Here is a 20,198-nt window from a genome sequence, read left to right as displayed (position 1 = left end):
CTAAAGTCTTACTTGGGAAAATTTATTTGAAAGGAGACTGGTTGATTTTTGTTAGTTTTTAATGGCATGTTAGTTGCTCATTAGTTCAAAGGTTATGTAGTATTCCTTCCACCCCCACCCTCAAGGGGCTATGTAACAAGAATGAATGAATTTCCCTTATGGGACAGGGTGGGGTTGGGGGTATTCTGTTCTGCGTAACAGTGGATAGAATCTTTTCTTTCAAATGGAAAAGAAATAATGAAGTTCATTTTCCTCTGTGATTTTTTTTGTTTTTTTTTTTAGTTTTTTGGGGGGTGTGGTATCTCTTTGTTTACTGTGTAAATATTATGTGTTTGTTTTTGCAAGTAGTCACCATTTAATATAAATATAAAATTATGTAGTTATTAACATAAAGTCTTTAAAAATACAATGTATATTTGTTAAGGCAATTTGCAATAATGGTTGAATTATCCTTTCTCAGGTCTTCCCAACACCTTTGGTGACTATGATGAAACGCCTTCTGTGATGGCCAAGCACCTAAAGGTCAGGGATCCCCCTTTCACTGGCTTTTTAAGAGAGACAGAAAGATTGAATTTTAGATTTCGAGTATTTATAAGGAGAATTTTCCCTGAAGAAATCCCAATGTACATATAACAAAAATTTAGCTACCCCAAATTAAGGTACTAGAGGCACGGGGAGGGGGCTGTCAGCATCCTTATCCTCAACTGGTACTGGTGGCTGTTGGAAAATTCTCATTGAGGTCCACTCCAAACTAACTGAGACTTGGCTCTCCTCTGAGATGTTGCTTCCCCTGCAGCCTTCCCAAGTTGTAGCTTTCTGCCCTCACACCCTTCAGACTGCTGGGTGGAGTAGATGTCCCCCTGGCCGCCCATTGTCACCTCCGTCATTCTTGCTGTCTGTCATACACCGGCCATCGTTTAATCCTAGGTCATGAGACCATGCTATCCACTGCTGCGTCTTATTGCACTTAGCTACTAATCCCTGGGTCTCTTTCCCCTTGTTCCTTGAATTTTTACCTTCTATTTCACTGACATTCTCTCTTAAGCTATTTCTGACTGACTTCTTATGATTTCATTATCTTTGTAGACAATCTTTCCAATACTCTTGACTTCTCAGCTCCTTGACTTTGTCTCTTAGTTATGGTGTTCTTTATTCAGTAGCCTATGGTTAAACTCTAGACTCATGCTGTCCCATACGTAGCCACTACCATATGGTTTTTGGAGCCCTTGAATTGTGGCCAGCGTGACAGAGGAACTGAATTGTTATTTAAACATTTTTTAAATTAATGTAAATTTTAAAATCAATACTCTATTTTGTGTTATTTGAAGATGTGTTATCCAACTCATATCCATTCAGCTCAGAATATGGGTAAAAAAATCATTAGATAGGCAAATCTCCCACTGAACTTTATTTTTTGTGTTTATTTTTTTGAGACAAGGTCTTGCTGTGTTGCTCAGGCTGAAGTTCAGTGGTGTGATCATAGCTTACTGTAGCTTGGAATTCCTGGGCTCAAGCGATCCTCCCACCTAGCCTCCTGAGTAGCTGGGACTGTAAAAACATGCCACCATGCCCAGCTAATTTTTAAATGTTTTGTATAGATGAGGTCTTGCTATATTGCCCAGGCTGGTCTCAAATTCCTGGCCTCAAGTGATCCTCCTGCTTTGGCCTCCCAAAGTGCTGAGATTATAGGTGTAAGCCACCATACCCAGCCTCTCACTGCATTTTAAATGGTATAAAGGATTTCACAACATCTGAACTATTCTTTGCTTTTATCCTATGTCTAGGGCATGTGACATCTTTATATCTAGCGTTAAGTATGTTTGACTCTCTTTTTAGTATAGTCTTAGTTATTCAGAAAGTATAGATGGCTTTTATGTTGAATTGGTGGTAATGAGTTTAGAATTCAGATGAACTTGCTGAAACTTCGTCTCTTCCTAAATGCAGGATTTTGCTATGGATGGCTTGGTCAATATAGTTGGAGGATGTTGTGGGTCAACACCAGATCATATCAGGTAATAATCACCTATAGACAATATATCTAAAACCAAGTGGATAATCAGGTAATAATCTAAAGATGTACCTTTTGTTATGGGCCGAATTGTGTCCTTCCAAAATTTGTATGTTGAAGTTCTAACCCCTACTGTTTCAGAATGTGGGCTGTATTTGAAGATAAGGCCTTTAAAGAGGCGACTAAGGTAAAATGAGGTCGGGTGTACCTAATTTTAAGAGCAGGACACAAATGCACACACAGAGGCAAGACCATGTCAAGACACAGGGAAGAATAGCTATCTACAAGCCATGAAAGAGGCCTTAAAAGAAACTAACCCTGCCTGACGCCTTCAACTCAGACTTCTGTCCTCCAAATTGTGAGAAAATACATTTCTGTTATTTAAGCCACCCAATCTTTGGCACTTTGTTATGGCAGCCCTTCCTAACAAGCTCATACACCTTTATATTATGAAACATTTTAGAGAAATAATAAAATGGACTTCTATATGCCTGTCACATAGTTGCCATGATTTTTGTTGTTTTTCCATGCTTATTTCATCTATCCCTCAACTTTTCCCCCTGGATTATGTAAAATAAATCCCAGATATTATGATATTCTATCCTTAAATACCTGAGTAATATTTGAATGCTCAAAGAGGACAGCTCATATTTATTGTGGGCAAATACAGGCCTCCATTAGATTCTCTCATGGAAGGAAAAGACAATAAGACAACAGGTATCTCGAGGTCAGGAGAAGTGTCTTCACTTTGCCTGGTACACAGTGGTTGCTTAATTCATGTTTTCAAGTGAGCGTATGAAGGAAGGGAGCGAAATGAGCATGACCATGTGTTTAATTCCTTAGAGTTTTATAGCTTATAGGAAGATTGGAATTCAGTGAAATGGAACATCGTTGAGGACTGTTTATATTTGGTTTTTCCCTGGAGTGACTGATGATCATATTTCCAGCCAGTCATCTCACTGTTCCAAGTCTGTTTTCATGTGTGTCGTATGTTCACTCTACTGAGTTACCTTGTAGTTCGCTGCATTTGTTGACTGATGTGATAGACTCTTAGTAAATAATATATATATATATATATTTGAGACAGAGTCTTGCTCTGTTGCCCAGGCTGGAGTGCAGTGGTGCGATCTTGGCTCACTGCAAGCTCTGCCTCCCAGGTTCAGGCCATTCTCCTGCCTCAGCCTCCTGAGTAGCTGGGACTACAGGTGCCCACCACCGCGCCCGGCTAATTTTTTGTATTTTTAGTAGAGACGGGGTTTCACCTTGTTAGCCGGGATGGTCTTGGTCTCCTGACCTCGTGATCCGCTCGCCTTGGCCTCCCAAAGTGCTGGGATTACAGGCGTGAGGCACTGCGCCTGGCCTAAATGATAATTTTTAGAATATCTTGTAAATAATTTCTGAAAGCTGTCAGTAGTTAAATATCACTTATCTTTGGATCAGCAACTATTTCTTTTTGTTTTTGTTTCCTCTTTAAAAAGAGGAGTTGTTTTAAATGTCTGTGTGTATGTTTGTGTATATCTATATTTATATCTGTCTGTGTATATGTTTGCTTCTTTTACTTAGACATTCACATTCTAATTTGGGGACAGTAGAGTAGAGCAATTCTTAGTGGTCCTGATAAATTTAGTGGAGTAGCCAGATTTTTCTGGTTGATCAAAGACATGATTTATTAAAATTGATAAGGTTAAAGGGAGTGTGAATGACTAAAACAAATCTTTAAGAGTAATTATTTTAGAGTTTTAGTGCTTTATGGCTATGTACCCTCCCTACTGTGTGTGTGCTGTAGTAAAAACAGATCCACTGGACCTAATTCTCTCCTCTCCTAGCCCCTCTGCTTGTGCCTGCTCCTTCTTGTCAAAGGTGAAACCCTTTTTCTGTTCAAATTTTGAGTAGGAAGCAAGGATTGTGTGTCTGTAGATTTGACAGAGTAAAAGACATCTGTGGATGTGGGGAAGATGGAAGGAAGTTTGCTGTTTGCATTTGTGCAAACTGTCATGTAGCTCCAGGTTCACATCTCAGAAAGTAAAAACAACCCAGCCAGCGCATAGCCGATGGGCAGGCACATAAAAGGTACAGTTTATAGATCAATTTTCTGCATTGTTGAGAAAACTAAAAGGCATGATTGTTGCTGCACACTTGGAAGTAGGTATATAATTATATGTATAGTTATGTTAAATAGACTTAATTTTATAGTTAAAATTAGTTTTGAAATTAGTTTCATTAAATATATTTTATTCTGAATTAATGGATATAGTGTTTCCTCTTTCAACTCAGGGAAATTGCTGAAGCTGTGAAAAATTGTAAGCCTAGAGTTCCACCTGCCACTGTTTTTGAAGGACATATGTTACTGTCTGGTAAGTCATAAAGACCTGGTATTCATGATTTCAGAAACCATTGGTAGAATGTGAGTATTCTAAGTGGTAGTGATATTTGTGCTAGGCAGCTTGCTTATTAGGTAAAAGAAGAATCCATATATTTTTGGCACTTAAATGAATTCTAGTGAAGAACCCTTTGTTTTTCCAGGGCTGGGGCAAGATGACGTCAACTTTAGGGTAAAAGTGAAGGAAGGCCCAGGTGATTTGCCCAGGTAGAGTCCTCGGTGGGAGCTCAATGGTCCTATCTTTATTGTCCACTGTTTTGAAAACATACTCTTGGCCACAGCCTAACAATTTTAATTTTCAGGTTGATACTAGTTACTGAAAATTCCAAACTGCCAAGGTGTAATGTTTGGTAATGGCAGCAGCATCTTCCTAGAAAATTGTTTCTAAAATATTCTTGTTGTAATCTTACATTTGCCACATGTTTAGGACTTTACAAAGACTTGTGGTATTTATTTTCTCTTTGGTTCTCAACAGTCCTTTGAGGTAGGTAGCCTCCCTTTTTCAGCATGAATTTTGTGTTGAAACAAGGAACGTTAGTAAACTAGGTCATCAGGCCAATTGTTAGAAAAATAACTTTAAATTTTATATTTTTGCTTCAGTATGTTCATGATGTATTAAATGGTAACTTTAAGCAGAAAAAGTATGATTTTTAGGGAACCTGCAAATAACACATATGAGGAATTATGTTCCCTAATAGCTTAGAATTTAACATCTCTCTGAATTGAAATATTTTTGTTTCGTATATTGTCCTATGAAAAGTAAAATAAATTACAAATGACAGCAAAAGTAGTGTCTACTTTTCTCACTCAGAACATAGCACAGAATTAATCCCAATCAGTGAGTGTGAAGTTGGGTTAACACATACCAACTATGTTCAGGCTAGCCTTTTTTTTTTTTTTTTTTTTAAATACTCCAGAAGGTAGAGGATGAGATTAGGAAAAGTGGGATTCATGGTTTATGATAATCCCTCTCTGGAAATAGTGGCTTTTATCAGAGAGAGGTGTGGCAGGAAAATTTATTTATTTCATCCCTAGAACTTAGTGCATTACTTCAGCCAAGCACTAAGAGTGGAAAACATTCAGCCTTTGCCAAAATTGAAACGAGAGCCATTTACATAAGATTTAAAAAAATAATTTATATGTAAGAATAAAAGAATTTTTTCTTCAATTTGAATGTCGTACGCTATTGCTAAATTGCTTTAAACAATCACCTTCCATCAGATTTTAAAAGAGTGACATGAAATGTGCTGTTTAAAATTGTTCTTTCATAAATCACAAACTTGAGAGAAGTGTGATCTTTATGTCAAGTACTTCACATTCATAATAGATCATAAGCACTTTGTGTGAGATGCTTTTGGCGGGGGAGTCACACAGAAATGTCAGCATTGAAATGTTGGCTCCCTGCTTGCCTGTCCTGGGAACCTCAGGGTCAGACTAGGATCGGGCATACCCTGCGACTGGCATGGAACGCTGGGGCCATGAGGCTCATTGCCAGATGGAAGGGAAATCATAAGCCAATACCGTGTGTGGAAAGCGATAATCTCTATCAGTGCACCAAGGGGCCTGGAATGCTGTTACAATGACCCAGTTTGTAGTCATTATTTTTCTCTGCCTCATATCTGTTTCTTCCTCAGCCAATGCTTTGGCAAAGGTTTCAAAAGCCATTTTCTTTTATTAACAATGAAAGTAGTGATTATGGGTGCTAATTCTGTGCCTATCAATGTTATTCAGTTTCATTTTTACAATAACAGTATAGAGCAGACACTTTACTGTCTTTGTAAACTAAGTTGCCCCAAGGTTGTTCATTCAGGTAAGTGATTTGAACCCAAGGCCGTCTGTCCCCAGAACCCGCCTATAACCACCTAGTGAGACTGCCTCTCCTAATACTTTAAATGTAATGAATAGAACAAAAACAGTTCGGAGCCTTTTCTGTAGTGATACTTTACACTGTATGTTTTTACTTCAGTGTGATATATCCACATGTATTATCTGATATTTGCCCCTAAATTGGCCAGTGGCAGGGGAGGTGTTATTATGTTGGTAGATAAGGAAACAGGCACCAGAAGTCCACCTGGCTTACCTAGAGTCAGCTCATTGGTGATAGACCTGCCACAGTGACTCCTGTCTCTCAGGTCTCAACCTGGGTCCCTGATTCAGCCTTGTTGATAATGGGTTCTAGGCCTCTGAATCAAAGAAATGAAGTAATGTTGTAAACACACCATTGGTGGGGTTAAAAAAGCTTACTGCATATAGCTTCAAGCTAATATCTGAGCAGACAGCTGTGGAACACCCCTCTTTCAATTCTGACTTTGTCCATGGTTTTTGCCTCAGCCTCTTGGTTAAATAGGGGTTGATGATTATTTTTCCTTTTTTCTCAGAGATGGTACGATTTGGTCCTTTAGGTTATTTGCAACATAAAACTCTGAAATATTTCTTCTTTTGAGAGTTCTGGCTGTAAATGTAGTTGTAACAAATAGTGTTTACTGCATTTGAATCTCCCTAGAGATGACTATGGCCCTGTTTCCACATTGGATCTCCTATCTGCTCAGATGGGCTATGATGCAGGAACTTCTCTTTCTTATTGAATACATTGTGTCTGTCTGTCTCATGTCATCCATATGCATTTGCAGAAATTTTTCAAAATGCTTCTCCTTTTAAGGTCTAGAGCCCTTCAGGATTGGACCGTACACCAACTTTGTTAACATTGGAGAGCGCTGTAATGTTGCAGGATCAAGGAAGTTTGCTAAACTCATCATGGCAGGAAACTATGAAGTGAGCATCTTAATAAGACCCCTGAGGCATCTGCCCATGTCTTTGGCTAGACAGCATGTGAATGAAACAGCTCTCTGCCTTTGATAGTGTTATTAGCAGAGCTGCTAGAAAGTGTAAGAAGATGGTAATGTGTGTTTGCAGCAGGCTGGGCTGGTGGGAGGATGAGGCTTTGAAAAATTGAAGCTGCTGTTGTCAATATTTGTTAAAAAGTACTGCATTTGGTGTATGAAGTAGGATGAGATGGGAGGGATCCAGGTTCTAGCTATTTCTATTAATCATGAAATAAGTCAAAAAATTTGAGAAGGCTTTTTATTTTGTCTTCTCACAAATCCTTCTAGGGAAAGGGAAAGACAAGAAAATTCCTGTCAGTTCCTTATGACCGCATCAAGCTGACTATTGAGGGTATTATGGATCTTGTTAGCTATAGACTAAAATAAACGAAAGAAAGAAATAGGCCCTTGCCTTGGAAGGTTTATGTGATAGTTTTAGCCATGATGTTTTTAAGCTCGGTCACTCTGTGGATGAGCAAAATTTAATCCATACAGAGCATACCCAAGACTCCTGGATAGATTTTCCTATGAAAATATGAATTTAAAAATGGAGGAATTTCGCCTGGGTTTTAATGATAATTAACTTTATCATCCAACTTTCCTCACTTTTTTTGCAACCTTTAGGAGATCTTCCAGAAACCAGTACCAGAGCTGATTTAGTTTTCATAACAAGGAAAGGACCATTTATCCCCCTTCATGGACCTGTTCATTATTACCTGATGGCATCCCTGGAGGCGTGTCTTCCCTCCCAGTCCCTCAGCTGGCACATTAGCAGGGCCTGGTTGCCCAGTTTCGCCACTTCCCCTGTTGGTCCTCTTCCCCTCATTCTTGCTGCTGTCCAGTGCTCCTGTATGCATCCATCATGGGCCTTCCCAGTTTGGAAGTTCCACAGGGTGACTTTTCTTTGCGTATGGGATAAAACTGAAATTCCTTAGTCTGTCATTCCATCCTCTTCACTTAGGTATTAAACTGCCCTCCCATCCTGCTCTGTCATCTGAACATTCCAGGAGGCTCGCTTCTGACTCTCTGCCTTTGTTCTTGTTTGCTTCCTTCTGAAGTGCCAGTGACTCTTCCTAGCCATATAGTGTTCTTCAGTTGGCAGTGTTTCTATTATATTTTGATTCTTATGCCCATTCTATGGTGTCCCTTTGGTGGATTTGATAGATTTGACACTGAGAGTGTTTTAGGAAGAAGCAAGCAGGTGGAAGTAATAGTATCTGTCATTTAATAAGGTCTTTCTATGTGCCAGTCACTGTGCTAAGCATTTTATGTCATTACTCATTTAATCATCACAGCCTGGTGGAGATAGGTACTGTGGTTATCCTCATTTTACAGCTGTAGAGATGGAGGCTTGGGGAGGTTAAATGACTTGCCTGTTGTTTTACAGCAAGTAAATGATAGAACCCAAGTCTCCCAAGCATGTGCCGTTAACCACTCTGCTATCTCTGCCTAGTGGAAACAGTAGGAGGGGGCAGGAAGGGACAGGTGACTCTTCATTAGAGTCTAGCTTTTGTGACTTAGTGATCCCTTTGTGGTTTAGTGGAAAGAACATTGACCTGAAAGAAGTTCCAGTGCTGTGTTTTTGCCCAACTCATACGTCTTTAAACAAACCACTTTGTCTCTCTGAGTGTGTTTGGGAAGGTTAGACCTTGAAGCTGTTATTCCGTGATTCTTAAGAAATAGGTGAAATATTGGCATTTCCGTTTTCCAAGTCTTTTGACCCTGTTGCTTTTACTCTCTTATCTCCTGTCTGTTTGCTCCATCCATCTTCCATTAGTCAGCTGAAGATGCTCCCTCTCAGTTAGCTTTCTCCATTTTGGTTTGTAGAGACCTTTCCCTTTCTGGATGTTGAGGTCATCTTGGCATTTGACCCACACATTGTATGGCAGTGCCCAGTAGTTTTTTATGTGACTGTGACATGTGCCCCCAACTGGATATAAACTCTTTAAGAACCAGGATTGTGATTTACACTTCTTTTTATTCTTTATATTATTTAAATTAATATTGATAACTAGAAAACATTTTTTGATTTACTGAATTAATTGATCTATTTATTTTGAGACAGAGTCTTGCTCTGTCACCCAGGCTGGAGTGCGATGGCATGATCTTGGCTCACTGCAACCTCCACCTCCCAGGGTCAAGCAATTCTCCTGCCCCAGCCTCCAGAGAAGCTGGGACTACGGGCTCATGCCACCAGGCCCAGCTAATTTTTGTATTTTTAGTAGAGATGGAGTTTTGCCATGTTGACCAGGCTGGTCTTGAACTCTTGACCTCAAGTGATCTGCCTGTCTCGGCCTCCTAAAATGCTGGGATTACAGGCATGAGCCACCACACCTGGTCCAGATTTACTGAATTTAATTGTGATCCTTTTTCTCTATGTGGCCTTGTCTCACTACATATGGTGTTTCCTTGTGGCATGTGCCATAGGGTTTCATGCCTGTTCTATCACAGTGAGTGCTAAAAGTTTCTATTTTATTTTCTTGGGCTAAAAAAAATCAAGACAACATCAGCATCTACTATTGGATTTTATCCTTGCTTATTTTATTACACTATAAAGTGTAGAATGAAGACTTAAACAAAAAGTCTCTGCCGTGTTACTTAGAAAGTATTATGGAACATGTATATTTTGCCCAGCATTGTTCAGAGTGGGAAGTATATAAGACTTTTTGGAACACTTATCCTACAAAATATCCCTTAGATGGTCATAAGTGGGAAATGCTGTATTCTGTTTTGGGAAGGTTGCAGTGTGTAATAGTGCATTAAAGAATTTGAAAAGCCTTCCAGTGTTATAAAAACCTGCTGAAATTTATTTAACTCACATTTCTTTTCATGTAACTCCTATTAACAGCCTGCAGTGAATACTTTTTGGCAGATACTGAAGAGTTATAGTTTTTGGCAAATACTGAAGAGTTACATCGTTTTGGATGGTTTCTCTAAGGACTTTTTTTGGAGGAGATGGGGCTTGAGCTGGGTCTTAAACAATGTGGAAGGGAAAGGGATTGCGTTCTAAGCAGAGGGGACAACATGATCTGCAGCACAGAGGTGGGAACAGATTTGGCTGGGTGAAGACTCCATTGGGGGTGGAATGGGAAGTTCAGTTGGGTAAAAAGATGGGGCCAGCTCAGAGGGCCTTGACTGCCATGTTGAGGGATTTAGAATCTTTATGGTAGGAAAACAGCTTTGGTGGATTCTAAGCAGTGAGATGATGTGATGGAAGAGATGTGTGAGAAAGGTTAATTTGTAATGAGCGATGGGAGGACAGCAGGCCCAGAGTCAGGGAGTCTGGCTAGGTAGTCTGTAATTTGAAGGATTGCTGAGAAGGGTAAGGAATTACCTCGTTAGCCTTTTCTCCAAGTACTGCCTCCTCATGCTGCTTCCTCTCTCATTCTTCCTTCAGGAAGCCTTGTGTGTTGCCAAAGTGCAGGTGGAAATGGGAGCCCAGGTGCTGGATGTCAACATGGATGATGGCATGCTAGATGGTCCAAGTGCAATGACCAGATTTTGCAACTTAATTGCTTCCGAGCCAGACATCGCAAAGGTTATACAAAGTTTATATTTATCAGGGGGATTTGCTTGTCTCACTTTGACACTCATTTAACTGTGCCAGTTGTCCCATTAATCTGTGAACTCAAGAACTGGTTTTCTGTTTCTCAACATTGAAGGCACAGTAGTTTCTGATTGTCAGTTTTCTCAGATACTGATAACCTTTCCATATAAAGCAGATCTTGGAGACAGCTGTGGCTTCAGCCTCGTTGTTTCCAAGGCTTCTGGGATTGTTCATGAGAATTGAGTCTCCTTAGATGTCTGGACAGACTAACAACCCACTTTCCATGTCTGTGAAGGAGAATCATTGGCTCTATTTCTCCCATAGGCAAGGGAACTCAGTGAATTCTTTCTGGTAACAGGAAGGAGAGAACTTTTAGGCTTATCAGATTAAGACAAAAATATAAAACAAGATTAAATCAAGAGATTATGTCAGCTTTTACATTTGTTCTTTAAAAGGTGAAAGTTGATTTTTGTGTATGTCTTTTAAACATTTTTAAATGAGTTCTAAAATTTTTAAAAATCTTTCCTTGTTTTTCTGCCGTTAAGTTTGTTATGAGGAGTGATTTTTTTTTCCCCCCTCCTGAGGCAGGGTTTTGCTCTGTGGCCCAGGCTGGAGTGCAGTGGTACAATCATAGCTCACTGCAACCTCAGGCTCCTCCCACTTCGGCCTCCTGAGTAGCTGGGACCACAGGCACGCATCATTTAAAAAAAATTTTTTAGTGGAGAGGTCGGGTGTTGCTGTGTTCCCAGGCTGATTTTGAACTCCTAGGCTCAAGCAATCCTCCTGCCTTGGCTTCCCAAAGTGGTAGGATTGCAGTTGTGAGCCACTGTGCCTGGCAGGAAGTGATTTTTGAAGTTCTTGTTTTTTAAAGAAACTTCCTAGTGCTCTAAGAGTTGCATTTTTCAGGTGGAGCTGCTGGTTTTTTATTAGGCTTCAGCAGATTCAGCAGATTTAAGTTAGAGTCTATGGTAGGTACTGAATTACATTTGCCCATCTTTCATTTGTGTCTTAAAACTCTTTACTAAAAAGTCTCGTCATTCCTCTGGAAATAAATATTTTGAGAATTTAAGGTACCAAGAAGCAAGACAACTTGTTCAAGGTTAGTTAGAATCAGAGGTATAGCCAGTTGTTCATCAGCTTAGTATTGGGAAGAGGGTAGACTCGCCTTGTAAGGCCCAGTCAAATCAATGGACTATTGACCCTACTTTCTTTCCTCATCTCAAAAATAGGATCATCAAACCCCCTTTGTGAATTGTAAAGATGCAAGTGCTTTATCAACTGTGAAGGACCCCATGTAATTCAATAAATTATTAGTGTTCTGATTGCTACAATAATTTCTTATCTTTCTTGGTTTTGCCCTACTACCACAACTTACTGGAGGCCAAATTTCTACCCATGGGGTAAAGTATAAAATCATTTTACCAGCACCTTTTCACCAGTAGGGTTGGGACACCAAACTATCAGCAAGCAAATACAAGCCAATACACTAGCCTGGTATTGTCATTGCATTTGACCCTTTTCTTAGCAAACCTGTCATTACTAGCATACTAAGAAAAAGCAAAACTGGTAGAATGCCTGTCCTTTTTTGCTCGTTTGGTGGTGTGTCTTAGGAAATTGCTGACTACTCATTCTTCAGTCCTCAGTTGAAATGTTTCCTGCCCTAGGAAGCTTTCCCTGGATTTTCCCACCCCGTTCTCCATGCTTCATAGACTGGGTGCCCCTGAAATATGCTTCCATGGCCGTCTGTGCTTCTCTTAGGCTTTTAGCATTTACCACACTTTATGTCATTACTTGTTTAATTATTTATCTTTATAAACTCAGTGGAGCCAGAGACCTGGCTTTCTTACTGTTTTCCCTGTATGGGCCTAATACGGTAGTCACTTAATTATTTATTGAATGGCTTAATTGAATAATGTGGCCTATGCTGGGAGCTGTGGTATGCACCTGTAGTTTCAGCTACTCAGGAGGCTGAGTGGGGAGGGTCCCTGGAGCTCAGGAGTTCAAGACCAGCCAAGGCAACATAGTAAGACCCTGTCTTTAAAAATAAAAAAATAATGCAGCCTAGATCAGTTGCCTCATTTCATTTCTTTGTATCAATCTAGTTCTTCAAGCCCTTCCTTTCACCTTTCCTGGAACAGAGGTGTGAATTAAAAGGAACCTATTCTCAACTATGCGTTTCAGTTTTGTCGTTTATTTTAGTTATATGCATTTGTTGATAATTAGATCTGCTTTTCCTTTCTAATATTAAAACTCTTTTTTTTTTTTTTTCCAGTAAAGAACTTGATTTTCTAAAGGGAAGGTTGAATTTGAATAACTTGGCTAGAGGGCTGTTCGCAAAGGACACAAGGCTAAACATTAATCCCTGAGTCAGATCAGGGATGTCTAAATCCTATCTGAGATGTTTGCCTCGGGGCTTAGGCACTTGAAAGTGTACTGCACTGAAGCCAGTGAACTGATCGCATTGATTTCATTCTGATGTTCAGCTATGATCTTTGAGTTATAAATCCCTGGCCCATGCGTGGAGTATCTTGTAAGACTGAAATTACTCCAAGTATTTTGGGCTTAAAGAACAAGTTTATTAAAATTCTGTCTCTGACATAGTACTATTATTTGTTTATTGTTTTGCTAAAGAAGAAATAGGGAATACTTTGGAGCCTTTGAAAAGTAATTTATAGTGACTTGTGGCCTCTCCGTGATTTTCTTGCTTTTCTGATCTCAGGTACCTTTGTGCATTGACTCCTCCAATTTTGCTGTGATTGACGCTGGGTTAAAGTGCTGCCAAGGGAAGTGCATTGTCAATAGCATTAGTCTGAAGGAAGGAGAGGACGACTTCTTGGAGAAGGCCAGGAAGATTAAAAAGTATGGAGCTGCTGTGGTGGTCATGGCTTTTGATGAAGAAGGACAGGTGAGTGATTTCTTTTGGCCTAATCTATTGTGTTACCCAGGTTAGATAGTGGTGGGAGTAAATGCAAGTCTGAAACAGCTACATATATACATACACATATACATATATCTCTTTCTGTATACATTCATATACATATACGTACACGTATCTGTATACGGTCATACATCATGTGTTACTTAACAATGGAGATATGGTCTGAGAAATACATTGTTAGGTGATTTTGTCATTGTGCCAACATCATAGAGTGTATTTACACCAACCTAGGTCGGATAGCCTACTACACATTTAGGCTAGATGGTATAGTGTATTGTTTCTATGTTATAAGCTAGTGTAGCATGTTACCATACTGAATACTATAGGCAACTATAACACAATGATATGTATTTGTGTATCTAAACGTATCGAAACATAGAAAATTTACAGTAAAAATATGGTATTATAACCTTACGGAACCATTGTTGTTTATATGATCCATCATTGACTTAAGTGTCCTTATGTGGTCAATGACCGTATATGAAAATCTGATATATAGTAAAGTCTTTGCATTCATGGAGAAAGGTTGAAGTATTCAATAAATGCTATTGGGATGACTGACTGGCTGTGCATTTGGAAGAAAATAAAGTTGGATTCCCATTTCCAACCATATACTAAAATAAAGTTAGCTATTTGCAACATGAATAATAGCAGTGGGTGAATATTCCTAATATGCAAAGAGTTTATATAAGTCAGAAAGCAGAACACCCCAGTCAACCCAATAGGAAAATGGACAAGGGAAATAACAGTTTATATACAAAGAAATAACAAATAGCCAATAAACTTATGAGAAGATACTAAAAGTTTTGTATCTTACATTAAAGACTTAAAACATTAAAGAAATAAAAAATAACGAAATAATGAGATTAGTTTCCTTTATCAAATAGAAGAAAAAATTAGAAGATTGATAAATGGCAGCCTTCATAATATCTCTGCCATAGAATCGGGGTGGGGCACATGGGAAGCTTCAAATATAATGATAGTTCATCTGTGTGATACACTGATTATCATTATGTTTTATACTTCACATAACTTTTTATAATTTTTTTATGAATATTTTGGTACCTATTTAAAACCACTAAAAAATCTATTTCTTGTGATTAAGCCCTTGCTGGGAATCTAGTAATAAGGTTGAGTATATAAAGATATGTGTTCACATTTATTGTAGCATTGTGGTAGCAAAAAGCTGAGAACACAAATGTCCATTACTAGGGCAATGCTTAAACTTGGTCCTTACTGCATAGAATACTGTGCAGCAGTTAAAAAGAGTCAGGAGATGAAACTATGTCTTCAATATATTGAAAAATGAAAAAAATGAGTGACATGATCCCAACTTTACTTAATATAAAAGTACTTACATTTACATATGTGTGTCTGTATAAGCAGAGAAAAGAATTTGATGGTTGTCAACTGGGGGGGTAGGGATGATCTGAGATGGGGATGGTCTCAAATGGGGACATACTGACAATGAACAAGTAGTAGGATTATATGTACTTTTTCTTTCCTTTCTGTCTTTGTTTTGTATTTTTGAAATGAAATTGTTTTTAAATGCATTTTTTTGTATGGAAGATACATTTTCTTCATTGTGAAAAAATTCAAATCATCCAGAAGAATGCAAAAGAGAGAGAGTTTTGATCATTAACATATATTGAACCTTAATTCACACCAAGCAAGTACACAACACACATTAAATCAGTTCTTCCTCCAAGCATATAAACTGTGGGTATGTATTCTTGTTATTTTTGAATGTCATGTGAGGAAACTAAAGCACAGAGATGTCCCAGGACTTGCAGTTGTCACACAGCTAACAGTCTGCAGTGCTAGGATTCAGGCCTAGGAGATCTGGTTTCATTCATCAGGGCCTGTGCTGAATGGTCAAGTGAAAAGGCTGTCAGGAAAGAGTTGGCCTGTTTAGAACAGGTGGTCTTGTAAGACCCCTCTAAGGAGGGAACATTTGAAAACCAGAATAAAATGAGAGAGCAAGCCACATGGCCACATGGAGAAAGAGCAAAAGAGGTTTCAGCAAATGAAAAGTTTCATATAAACGAGATTATACCTGGTATTCTGTAACTCTTTTCCCCTACTCAACATAATGTTGGCATTTTCCCATCTTAGTGAACAGGGATTAAAACTCCGCATGTTTTCTGGTTGCATTGCATTCCAGTATGTTTTACTTACTATTATTGAATGAAATTGTGTTTCTAATTTTTTAGTAGCATGAACAGTTCAGTGGCCAATGAATATCCTAATTCATGCAGCTATTTCCCCTTGTAGAATGATTTTTTTTAGAGTCAGTTCATTGGAGTGGGATTGCTATGTCAAAGAGTGTACACATTTGCTATTTTGAGGCACATTGTTAAAATTGTCCATCTGAAAAGTTGTTATCATCCACTACGAGTTTAGTGTGGTGTGGGACCTTTTGATAATTGTATTTTCTGCAAATAGACAGACAAATAGTTCCGTAAACAAAAAGAAAAACAAAAACCCTCAGCCTTCTAGATCCTGAGGCACCCACTTTCAGCTTTTTTTTTTTCTTTTTTGAGACGGAGTCTCGCTCTGTTGCCCAGGCTGGGGTGCAGTGGTGCGATCTCGGCTCACTGCAAGCTCCGCCTCCCAGGTTCATGCCATTCTCCTGCCTCAGCCTCCCGAGTAGCTGGGACTACAGGCGCCCACCACGACGCCCAGCTAATTTTTTGTATTTTTAGTAGAGACGGGGTTTCACCGTGTTAGCCAGGATGGTCTCGATTTCCTGACCTCGTGATACACCCGCCTCGGCCTCCCAAAGTGCTAGGATTACAGACGTGAGCCACTGTGCCCGGCCCCACTTTCAGCTTTTTAAGCTGATTCTTGTAGCATCTACCTCTTTATTTTCAAATTCCAGTTTTAGTTTTTATTGACTTCCTACAGTGATTAAAGATTTTTTAGCTTTTCACCATCCACTGCCCAGACTCTGTACAGCTTTACTTTTATCTTTCCCAATATAGTTCATTTTAGCTATAATCGTTTTAGTGCTTACATTATTAAACAGTGTAAAAGCTGAGCCGTGCAGTAGTGTACTATGATTGCTTATCCTTTCTCACTCTTTATTTGTTTTCTATGAAGGTAATACTTATCTTTTTGTTTGCATTGTTTTCTATCTATTTCACCTTCAGATTGTCCCCTAGTTGTGTAAATCTCCAATATCCAATGTAGCCAGACACATTAAGAGAACTGTCATACTACTTTTTTGAAGAATTCTCCCTCCAAGTCTTCTGACATGAGTTGGAAGTAGGCCAGCTGCACAGCTGTGACTGCTAGCTGTCCCTTACCTTCTTCCTCCTGGGGTTCCATTTGCCTTTCTCTTAGGTTTTTAGAACTCATAATTTCCAAATTCTTGGTTAATCTTTTTTTTTTTTTTTTGGTCATTAGGTAGAGTGCATTCTCTGATAGCTTCTTGTGAAAGAAAACGTGGCGGTAAATATTTTTGAAACCTTACGTGTCAGAAAATGGCTGTATTCTACTTTTACACTTAATTGGCAGTTGCATGGGCATAGGAGTACAAATTTGAAGTTGTTCTGTGTTTTGAAAGTACTGCTCCATTGTCTTCTGGTTCCCACTGGTATTGGTAAGAAGTCCAGTGCTATTCTAACTCTTGACTATTTTTGTGAAACTTGTTTTTCTACTCTGGAGGCTTTGGGAATCTTTTGTGTCCACTGTGTTCTGAACTCTCGCGATGATGAGCCATCCATTATGCTGGCACTCAGTAGGCCTTTCATTTGTGAAACTCACAGCTGCAGTGGTAGGAAGTGTCCTTGAGTTGTTTTATTTCTTTTTTGGTACATATATTATTGAGATATTGAATGTTTTGGACAGGTTGCCTAATTTTCTTATATTTCTCTCCTATTTTCCAACTCTGGTGTTTTGCTCTGCATCGGGTGAGATTTTCTTATCTACATTTATCCTCTAAGCCGTCTATTGAGTTTTATTTCTTCTTTTTCCAGAAGCTCTTTTTTTGTTATCTAAATGCTCCTTTTAAAAATATATATAGCAACTGTTACTTTTTAATGAGGCAAATATCTTCAAATATATCCTGAGCACTTAGTATGTGCCAGGCCCTATTCTCATCTCTGAGAAGACAGCAGAGAATAAAACCTAGTCCCTGTCCTTGTACGATTTATATTCTTGGGGACAAAGGGAATAACAAATTTAAAAAAAAAGATGTGTATGTATATGTGTATATATATATATATATAAATAATTGGCCAGGTGCGGTGGCTCACACCTGTAATCCCAACACTTTGGGAGGCTGAGGCAGGCGGATCACTTGAGTTCAGGAGTTCAAGAGTAGCCTGGCCAACATGGTGAAACCCCGTCTCTACTAAAAATACAAAAATTAGCCAGATGTGGTGATGCACGCCTGTAATCCTAGCTACTGGGGAGGCTGAGGCATGAGAATTGCTTGAACCCAGGAGACTGAGGTTGCAGTGAGGTGAGATTCCACCATTGCACTCCAGCCTGGGTGACAGAGTGAGACTCTGTCTCCAAAAAAAAGAATAATAAACGTGTGTGTGTGTGTATATACACGTTGAATGGTGTTGAATACGGTAAAGGGAAATGAGGATTTGATGCCCCCTCAGCATGGAGGTGGGGGTATGTTTTTTTATGCAGGACAGTTTGGGAAGGCCTCATGGATGATGTGGCATTTTAGCAGAAGCCTAGGTGAGCCATGTGAAAATGTAGGGGAAGAGTGTTCTTTGCAGAGGGAATCTTGAGGTAGATAGGTGCTTGTCCTGTTTGAAAACTAACAGGGATAAATGTCTTCTTTTGAGAAGTGTCTGTTCATGTCCTTTGCCCACCTTTTGATGGGGTTGTTTGTTTTTTTCTTGTAAATTTGTTCGAGTTCATTGTAGATTCTGGATATTAGCCCTTTGTCAGATGAGTAGGTTGCAAAAATTTTCTCCCATTCTGTAGGTTGCCTGTTCACTCTGATGGTAGTTTCTTTTGCTGTGCAGAAGCTCTTTAGTTTAATTAGATCCCATTTGTCAATTTTGGCTTTTGTTGCCATTGCTTTTGGTGTTTTAGACGTGAAGTCCTTGCCCACGCCTATGTCCTGAATGGTATTGCCTAGGTTTTCTTGTAGGATTTTAATGGTTTTAGGTCTAACATTTAAGTCTTTAATCCATTTTGAATTAATTTTTGTATAAGGTGTAAGGAAGACATTTATGCAGCCAAAAAACACATGAAGAAATGCTCATCATCACTGGCCATCAGAGAAATGCAAATCAAAACCACAGTGAGATACCATCTCACACCAGTTAGAATGGCCATCATTAAAAAAACAGGAAACAACAGGTACTGGAGAGGATGTGGAGAAATAGGAACACTTTTACACTGTCGGTGGGACTGTAAACTAGTTCAACCATTGTGGAAGTCAGTGTGGCGATTCCTCAGGGATCTAGAACTAGAAATACCATTTGACCCAGCCATCCCATTACTGGGTATATACCCAAAGGACTATAAATCATGCTGCTATAAAGACACATGCACACGTATGTTTATTGCGGCACTATTCACGATAGCAAAAAGTTGGAACAAACCCAAATGTCCAACAACGATAGACTGGATTAAGCAAATGTGGCACATATACACCATGGAATACTATGCGGCCATAAAAAATGATGAGTTTGTGTCCTTTGTAGGGACATGGATGAAACTGGAAAACATCATTCTCAGTAAACTATCGCAAGGACAAAAAACGAAACACCACATGTTCTCACTCATAGGTGGGAATTGAACAGTGAGAACTCATGGACACAGGAAGGGGAACATCACATTCCAGGGACTGTTGTGGGGTGGGGGGAGGGGGGAGGGACAGCATTAGGAGATATACCTAATGCTAAATGATGAGTTAATGGGTGCAGGAAATCAACATGGCACATGGATACATATGTAACAAACCTGCACATTGTGCACATGTACCCTAAAACCTAAAGTATAATAAATATATATATATATAAAGAAAACCAACAGGGAAGCCAGAGTAGCTAGAGCAGAGGGGAGAGGAGGAGACTGGGAAGATACAAGGTTGGAAAGGTGGCAGGTCAAATCACATAGGGCCTTGGAGGCCATTTCTAACACTTTTGGTTAACATTGTTACTCAGAGTGAGTGGGGACACCACTGAAAAGTTTTGAACAGAGGAGCGAATATGATCTGACTTATGTTTAAACCCCTCTGGTTCTTTGTGGAGAATGGTCTGTTAGGGCCAAAGCAGAAATGTTAGAGTTTATTGCTGTAATTCAGATGAGATAGGGTGATGGTTAGGGCCATGGTGAAAGCAAAAGAGGATGTTAAAAGTCATCTGTTTCTATATGTATTTTTAACATGGAGCCAATAGGATTTGCATTCACATTGGGTATAGGTTGTGAAAGAAAGAGGAGTCAGGGATAATTTTAGAATTTATTGGCTTGGGCAATTGAAAGGAAGGAGCTACTGAGGTAAGAAAGACTGAGAGAAGCAGGTTTGG

At 39.2% G+C, this 20,198-nt stretch overlaps 1 protein-coding gene across 4 annotated transcripts in view; it reads left to right on the top strand.

Moving 5' to 3' along the window:
• Positions 1-20,198, top strand: part of MTR (5-methyltetrahydrofolate-homocysteine methyltransferase) — a 128,950-nt gene that overhangs the window by 29,862 nt on the left and 78,890 nt on the right. For all 4 annotated transcript variants that reach the window (XR_004030062.1, XM_030812631.1, XM_030812630.1 and 1 more), the window contains exons 10-15: positions 461-522; positions 1,945-2,012; positions 4,283-4,362; positions 7,048-7,160; positions 10,608-10,748; positions 13,477-13,662. Coding sequence is in view for 3 of the 4 variants with exons in the window: in XM_030812631.1 (XP_030668491.1) it covers positions 461-522; positions 1,945-2,012; positions 4,283-4,362; positions 7,048-7,160; positions 10,608-10,748; positions 13,477-13,662 (650 nt within the window). In the remaining variant the exon portion in view is untranslated. The remainder of the gene's footprint in view (positions 1-460; positions 523-1,944; positions 2,013-4,282; positions 4,363-7,047; positions 7,161-10,607; positions 10,749-13,476; positions 13,663-20,198) is intronic.

This window comes from Nomascus leucogenys, chromosome 5 (genome assembly GCF_006542625.1).
Source record: "Nomascus leucogenys isolate Asia chromosome 5, Asia_NLE_v1, whole genome shotgun sequence".
NCBI classification, from domain to species: Eukaryota; Metazoa; Chordata; class Mammalia; order Primates; family Hylobatidae; genus Nomascus; species Nomascus leucogenys.
The sequence above is the reverse complement of the archived record's forward strand: the minus strand, read 5'-3'. Positions and strand labels throughout refer to the sequence as shown.